The sequence below is a fragment of the Mirounga leonina genome, unplaced genomic scaffold (assembly GCF_011800145.1).
Source record: "Mirounga leonina isolate KUSES-001 unplaced genomic scaffold, KU_Mleo_1.0 Mir_151, whole genome shotgun sequence".
In the NCBI taxonomy this organism is placed as follows: domain Eukaryota; kingdom Metazoa; phylum Chordata; class Mammalia; order Carnivora; family Phocidae; genus Mirounga; species Mirounga leonina.
The window spans coordinates 26,048,700-26,057,096 of record NW_023270377.1 but is presented as its reverse complement, the minus strand read 5'-3'; the positions used below and the strand labels follow the sequence as shown (position 1 = coordinate 26,057,096).

The window sequence follows — 8,397 nt, the reverse complement described above, 5'->3', positions numbered from 1 at the left end:
GGAAGGAAGGAAGGAAGGAAGGAAGGAAGGAAGGAAGGAAGGAAGGAAGGATGGAAAAGAAAGAGAGAGAAAGAGGGAGGGACGGAGGAAGGAAGGAAGAAATAGAAGATTACTTTAATGATATACATCAAAATGCCTAATAATTCCAACATGTGTTTTTTAGGTTAATCATTTGCTGGTGGTCCCAAACTATTGAAAGGGAATTCACTCTGACAGTTTTAGATCTCTTGGAGAAGTTTAGAATATTCATTCAGAATCCAAATACTTAAGCGTCCCTCTAAAGAGTAGATTTGAAGCAATGCTGTCTTCCATGTATTTTGTAGAGAAGATAGGATAATTTGTGCTTCAGGGCTTTCCAACCCAGAATTTTAAAGTGCTTCATAAGTATACCAATAAGATCTTTGCAAATTCTTTATGGATAATGATTAAATACTTCTTCATGCAGGAAATATTGTATGTAAGTGCTTTGAAAACGTAATTTTATAGCAAGCAGCATTTATTTTGTAAGGGGGAAAAAATGAGCTTGCCTAAGATCTAGCAATGAGTAACCTCTCTGGAATAAAAATACCCAATTTCTCTATATTCGAGGACCTAGTAAAGGGAGAATGAAAACAATTATCAATTCACCTGACTTTGGGATACAGATGGGGGGATTATAGCAAGGTCAAACCAAGAAGTTTATTGCTCATTCCAAGTTTCAGCCTTTGAAAAATCTTTCTATTTCCTCTCAAATTTTTCCAGAATCTTTCTCTGGCCCTTGATTTGTTGAAGTAGTGATATAACTTAACTTTTCTTCTGGGAAACCATTAAGGGCCTACCTTGTAAGTTCGAATTCTTAGGGATTGCTTTTTCCAATCTTACTTCTATGATTTTGCCTGGTTGTCCAAAGTTTTCCATCCTCAATTTAAGGTGTTCCTCACCCAGTCATCCCCCTTTCCTTGATCCTTAGCCTTTTCCCTCAACCTAGAGTGTTCTCCTGTTATTTCCCCATTTCATTCCTTTGTCACGGACTTCCTTATATCTCTTACACAGAATGTGTCTTCAAGATACCAACTAATCTCTACTCATCCATTATCATAAATTCTTTTTGAAGGTGGGTGGTATCTAAATATGTTTGCCCCAGTCATTGTCTGGATTCTTCATAGGACTACTGGATCATAAGAGAAATAACCACAATAAAGGGCAAGACTCTGACTCCTAATTTTGGCTCTGCTGTGAACCGTGTCAATTCAGACAAAGTCCTTGACTTCTGTGAGCCTCAGCTTCCTCCATTGTAGTATTGGGAGGCTCATCAAATCACAGAGGTGTGAAAGTTACATGTTGTTATGCACTTACAAGCAAGAAACTCATTTTAAACAGCAAAGCACTGCACACATGTGAATTTTCTCTTCATGGTAGGAGAGGGCTGGGAGGCTTTGAATGACATCAGATAGTATCTGCACATTCTGTCTGTGACCTTCTGCAGCCAATGACTGCCTTTATTTGTTCTGATGGTGGAATTATTCCCTTTCCCTTTGCCAGATGGCAGAATTATTTGCTGTATCATATGAAATATAATTGTGAGTATCAAGGTCTAGCCAATGGTTTCTTGGTTTTCATATCTATAAGGCCAATTTCTATTAAATATCAAACTTTCACATTCAAATGCAGACACATAAATAAACAAACTAGACCTGCCTTTATTTTATGCTCCCTCCCTGCTTCAAGGATCTTCCCTTCCTGGCCAGATAAGAGGACACTAGATACCCACTTCCTACATCACTCTCACACACACCCCCACCCCCGGCCCAATTAAATCTACTTAAGTTCAAAGTAGCTGAACGTGGGAGTGGCAAACTCCTTCTCATTACACAAAGCCTTTGAGGTTTTCTAAACCTGGATGACCAATTCCGAAACCTGCCTAATTTTTGACACTTTGAGCTTTTTTTCATTAAGATCTTAAAATCCTGATCTTGGTGAAAAGACTGGGTCCCGTTGGCACCAGCATTAGACATTAGCCTTGGGTTTTACTTGGAGCAGCCCTTCTCAAATAAAGTCCTTCATACTGCTCAGCTTATCTCTGCCCCTGTCTTGCTCAGACAAGAGGGACTGGCAGGGTTGGCCCACACCAGTCAGCGGGGATGGATGGAAGCCTTTGCCTTCTGCAGGCTTCTGTCTCAGACTAATGGTATCCCTAGCTTAAGCTGGTACCTGTGACTTTTCACTTTTCTTCCTTCATTGCAGGCCCAGAACTGCCTCACTAAGCTATACAAGCTAGATAAGATGCAGTTCCGACAAACCATGAGGGACTATGTGAACAAGGACTCTCTCAATAATGTAGTGGACTTCTTGCATGCTTTGCTAGGATTTTGTATGGAGCCGGTCACTGACAGTAAGTAGAGCTGTGCCACGTTCCAGGAGAGATCGCTATGAGGTGAAGCAGGTAGAGTTTCAGAAGTACCCTGAATATGTGGGGATAGAATTTAGAGGGAAAGATGTGTGTGTGTGCGTGTGTGTGTGTGTAACAAAGTATAAATAAGAGAAGCCTGCACATCGTCTTTGATGACACATTTTGGAGGCTTTGTGATGACAACTTCCCTCAACAAAGGGGATTTGGTAAAGCTGTGGCATCCTCACTGTTAGCCCGTCAAACCATCAGTCTTGGCACTCCTCTCCCTCTCACACGACTTTCTGTTGTATGACAATTGAGGCAGAAATCAAGGAACAAGGGAGTATATTCATTAGTTCAACAAATATGAAATGAGTACCTATTATGTGCCAGGCACAGTACTTGGAGATTTTTTCACAAAGTAAAACAGGAAAAAAAAGATATATATAGACATAGTAGTAGCGCAATTTTGATATACTCATATACACCTACATATTTATACTGAATTTTTTTTAAAACAGGCAAATGGATATATAGATAGCCCCACAAACCATTTTATAGCTTCATGGCTTTAAGAAACTCCCACCATAGAGACCTGTGGTATAGGGGGCCATGAACACTGATTGCATTCATAATAAACCAAACACCTTCAATTCCACTCGAATGCAAATGCAGTAATGAAATGAAAATGCTGTATGAAGCCTGAGTTGAATAACATATACCTTTTAATTAGAGCCTGGGAAGAAATAACTTCTTAGTATAGCCTTTTATGGTTTGTATGATACATGTATGATAGTTGATTAATTTATAATGAAGATCTATTTGATGAATTTGGAAGCAGTTTCCCTATTTGTATCCCAGGCTTTATTGTTTGGTGATCCCATTAAAAAAATAATTGTTCCTTTATAGAGCCCCTAAAATAATGTATATCATCAAAGATGTTTTAAGCTGAGCATATTACAAATTTTAAAAAATAATAAAGTGAGAATTGTAGTTGAGATACTGCAAGAGAAATTCCTGATTACAAACTATTTTCTCTTTTTTAAGCTATTCGAGATAGAAACTGCAAGCATAGATCAAAAGATTTCTTTCTATGATACAAAATCTAAGGATAATCCCCTGCCAGCTGACACAGACAGTGAGAGGTTGGTGATAAAGTGTATTACTTCAAGGTGACGAATCCGCCAAGGACTCTTGAGAAGGGGCTCACAGTGAATCAGCCAGCCAAACACACAGGTCCCTATCTGATTAGTTTTGGAGCTATACACACCCTGACCCTGCGATCCATAGGTGGCTCACAGTCATTAGGAATCTTCTGCCACGGCTCCGGAATATCTAATATGTCCCCTACGAAATGCCTGTGGATATGTGAAAAACTGGCATAAAATGCCACCAGAGAGTGACGGCCTCAGTTCACTGGCATTTCACATTTCAGTGAGTCATAAGGAAGTGGCTCTAAGAGAGGTTATAGGTTTTCATTCTCTGAATGACTACAGAGTCTCTGGGAGCGAGAAGCTGCTGGAAGTTCTATGCAGATCGTGGCAGGACTTGGTCTCCTTTTTTTTTTTGCCAGTGCAAGTGTAATTCCCCCCAACAAGGCCTTTCCCCACCTCTGCCTCCTCCTGCCCCATTCACCTGGTTGGCCCCACCCCTACTTCTGAATGACTGAAGGATTTCCACTGAGAAGCCAGCATTCCTCACCACCAGAAAGGCTGAATCAAATAAATTCTCTCGCCAATGAGGGATTATTTTTGCTAAGATGTATCAGTAGAAACATTCCACAACATGATGAAATATATCCTAGTAAAGACTCTGAGGGAGACTATGAGTTGTTTATCTCCAAGTCTGTGTAAAGATGATTAAACCTAGGGGTATCTTTAATCGTTTGTTTCTGCATTTTGTGTAGCCCTTCACTAATTCCTGGGTGCCATGTACTTCATTACTTCTTTAGCCTGTGTAGCTTAATGGAAACAGTGCCCTTAATTGGTGCCTTTGCATTCCAGACAAGGCTGGGTTTGGAAATAACTTCACCACGGTGGACAACAAATCCACAGCCCAAAACGTGGAAGGCATCATCGTCAGCGCCATGTTTAAATCCCTTATCACACGCTGCGCTTCAACCACGCATGAATTGCACAGCCCTGAGAATCTGGTGAGAAGTTCACCTCTTCTTCCCACAGGAGTTCCTGGTCTCCACTCTAAGACAAGTTCTCGGCCGTGGCCCTGGGAAAGACAAATTGAAGTCTAATATGCTGCACCTTGAAGTTAAAAATCTCTATTTTCCCAAAGTGACCAGTAACTCATGGCGGAGCCTCAGTAGCACATTTCTCCTTGTTACTCATTAAACTACTTGAAAACTGACATATCTTCCTCTTCTACCTCATGGGTTCTGTGGTGGTTGCTGAGATAGTTGCAAGGTACTTCCAGTCCTTAAAGAGAAAGAGGTGCTCGAGCATAGCCTATTAGCTCATGAAATATTAAAGAATATTGTACCAACAGTTTTTGAAATCACACTTACTTTAAAAATTAATGTAAATATGCTGCTGAAATTGGTCTTGTTTTCTTTTATAGAACACTGCAATTTTTTAATTACTCCCTCATAAATGACTGTGTTAATTAAACCACTAAACCCACAAGTAGTGTGGGAGAAGAACCAGGCTATAACAAGGTAGTGTTTAATTGCTGCCAAGGAGATTGTGGTTTGGGATACAAAAAGTAGACTAAGGCTGATGAACCCATATGAAAGATGAATTCAGTTCTCTCTGGGGAGTAAAAGTACCTTTCGCTCTCTTACCAATTTGTTACATGTTGGGACTTCTATGTAGGAATCAGCCTATTTATACATATTGACAATATCTGCTAATCTACCTAAATCAAGAAAATCATTTTAAGCTATTCTAAACCACTGAGACTATTCACATACCTTGAGATAAACTAAAACCCTAAAGCAAAGGGAATTGAATTTTGCTGACTGCCAAAGCCACCTCAGCAAAGTTCTTGGAGTCTGAGAAAAACATGGGCACCGTCCATGTGTTTAATTTGGTGACAGCAAGAAGTACTTTGACAAGTTGATTATAATATGTGTGAGCACTTATACATTTCAGTCTGCAAAATCAGGTGTAGAAGAAATAACTGTATTTCTTAATTTTATTTAAATCATCTTGGTTTTGACTTGGAACCCCCATTCCACATTCCACCAGAACAGCTGAAAGTTGAACCCCAATATTCCTGGGTTTCTTTACTTCACAGAGTGGTGCAAAGATCCCAAGTCTTTGGTAGGACCTAGGACCCGAGAAGCTCCATGGGTCTCAACCATCTGTCCATACATATTATTTCATGTACTGCTCTCTGCTGGGTGCTTAGGGCTGGGCACTCTGGTGAATTGGAACCCTTGTTTTGGGGGGTCTTGTCCCATCTGTGGGGGAGCTACCAAAGAGTACAATGAGGGCACAAGATCTTTCTGCCCAGAGGACCGAAAAAAACATTCTTTCCATGTTTTCCTCAGTTACTGTTCCTTCTGATTTTTTAAGGGTCGTGGGCATGATTGTTCCAGTGGTCTTAGGTTTTGAAATCCAAAGATACCAAGGTAAGTATTTCTTAGGCTTCTGTGCCTTGCTTTGCCATGAACCTTTCCTAAGGCAAAGAATGCAGAAACTACCTTCTTGAAGAGAAAGGAGGAAATGCTGAGTGAAAAGGTTAATATCTTAAGGGAAAAAGGTCCTATATATATTTTTAAATGTGGATTCATCAATATATTGGTTTTAATAGCCCTGTATCATCTTTAGTTCATAGTCAAGTTCATGTTCAAATGGGCTTCAACATACACATTTGTTAAATATGTCCAGCAAAATGCACTCTCCTTGAATATCAGGCTCTGTTAGAAGTGTCTAGAGGACTTAGCATATTTTATCACAGTGATGCAGAAAATTTGGAGAAGCCAAAGAGGGACTGAAATCTCTAGTCTAAACAAACTTCTGATTGCCTTTTTTCTGCAGGCATCTCTTCAGAAGTCATAATAGAGAAAATTAAAGCTTGGGAATCCAGTGGTTTAAAGTGTAAATTGGTTTCTTTCTAATGATACAGCCAACTTTCTGAATATGAAGCATGGCAACCATCCTTTTTCATACTAAGGATGACAGGCAAGGTTCTTGGTAATGTTGCCATAGGAACAATGGACAGACCGGGTACCATCCATTTCGTTGTAGTAAACTGTCTTCCTTTTATGATTCTAATGCTGATCTAAGCCTAAGGAATTAATTTCTCCCTCTCTTCCTGTGAAAACTGTTTAATCACACAACTTTCCCCAAACTTTCCTTCTTGCATCCAAACAGGGGCTGTATTGTGACATCCGTCAGCTGGTCCAATTTATCAAAGAGGCTCATGGGAATGTCTTCAGGAGAGTGGCCCTCAGTGCTTTGCTGGACAGTGCTGAGAAGTTGGCACCAGGGAAAAAGGTGGAGGAGAATGAATCAGAATCTAAGACTGCAGGCAGTAAAAGGTTAGAAACTTGAGCTATAAATATTAGTGTGGCCTTATGTCAGTAGAGTGTAATTTGTTGTAATGTCCATGTGGTTCACAGGATGGTGTGTAACTCTAGTGCAGGGCTGGAGGAACTGTCTTGTATAAATGGTATCACTGGTAATGTAGCAAAACATGTGTTTACTATGAAACAAATCCTGCCTCTCTATAAATCAAAGCGCAGTTCATCTCAGGCTTACATGCACTTGACCTTTATTTCATAGCTCTCAACAGTATGGTGAAATGCTGTGTTAGTCTTTTCCATAAATAATTTACATTTTTTGTCCAGAGAGGAAAAGCAATTATGGATACCATGTCCTCCTGTTCAGTAAGTAATATTTTAAACATGGCAAAATACAAATTGCTGAGATGTGCCCTATTGTTTTTCCTTCTAGTAAATATAAATTTATTGTATGCCTATTCTATAAAATATGCCACTTAACAAGATTAAAAGAAACTCCTAAACTTAAAATTCTGCTTGTAGTTAATGACTCTGCATTGATGGTGGTATTCTTAGACAATAAGGCAGCTAGGTCATGAATCAAATGGTAGGAAATAAATTTCATACAGTATAGACTCATGACGACATAGGGTTTGCAAGCAATATATATTGACTGTAACGGAGTGTTTTGCTTTATGAAGTATATGAAGTATTGAGGAGTGGTGTCATGCTCTGTTTGATTGGTGGACTGCACCATTTGCATAGGTCAGAGGTGGGAAGCATTGTGGATAAAGGCCAGGTGTCCTCTGCACCTGAGGAATGTCGCAGCTTCATGTCTGGTCGCCCCTCACAGACTCCAGAGCAGTAAGTAACATTGATTTTCTCTCCAGTGCAGTGGGGCTGAGCACTTCCCACTGTAAGAAATTCAATTTTCCCAACTGCTGTTTGTTTGCTTGTCATTATCTTTGAACTTTGCCTTGCTTCTGCCCTTTACTTTTTCTTCCCAAAGCCACTAATCTCTACAGACCCAAATCATAAATAACCAACCTCATGCCTATGGGAAGCTTCCTTAACAACATTTCCCATTTCCAATTTCTACCCCACTTCTGCTTTTCGTGCACACTCCTGCAGATAAATCATGAAAACTAGCATGTGTATCAGGTGGGGTGGAGGTGTCATCTACTTTATTGCTTAAAATCACTTATAACTTTTTTTATTTAAATGTATTAATGGCTGTCAATGTGCTCGATGAAGCTTTTCCAAAAATAAGTAAGATAAACTTCTCTTGTGCTCTGATTTAGCTAAAACATAGACTCTACTCCATTTCACCTTGGTCTTCTCCTGAGATCCATTCCAGTGTTCCCTGAAATCAATCAGTTTATCTCCACTTTTTATAATGGCAAAGTCAAAAGCGTCTTAAAATTAGTACCTCCAGAAAATGAGAGAATTACTATAGACACTAAACATACAGTCTAGTTCTAGGCAAGGCTCATTTGTCTTCATTCTTCTTTTGAGAACTACTTACTCACAAGTGGTGTGATCAGTATCTAAAATAGGAACATCATTCAAG

The 8,397-nt window shown here is 39.6% G+C and overlaps 1 protein-coding gene across 3 annotated transcripts in view; it reads left to right on the top strand.

Moving 5' to 3' along the window:
• Nucleotides 1-8,397, top strand: part of UNC80 (unc-80 homolog, NALCN channel complex subunit) — a 228,768-nt gene that overhangs the window by 65,715 nt on the left and 154,656 nt on the right. For all 3 annotated transcript variants that reach the window (XM_035007254.1, XM_035007252.1, XM_035007253.1), the window contains exons 15-18: nt 2,224-2,371; nt 4,372-4,520; nt 6,700-6,866; nt 7,593-7,691. In XM_035007254.1, the coding sequence (XP_034863145.1) occupies nt 2,224-2,371; nt 4,372-4,520; nt 6,700-6,866; nt 7,593-7,691 (563 nt within the window). The remainder of the gene's footprint in view (nt 1-2,223; nt 2,372-4,371; nt 4,521-6,699; nt 6,867-7,592; nt 7,692-8,397) is intronic.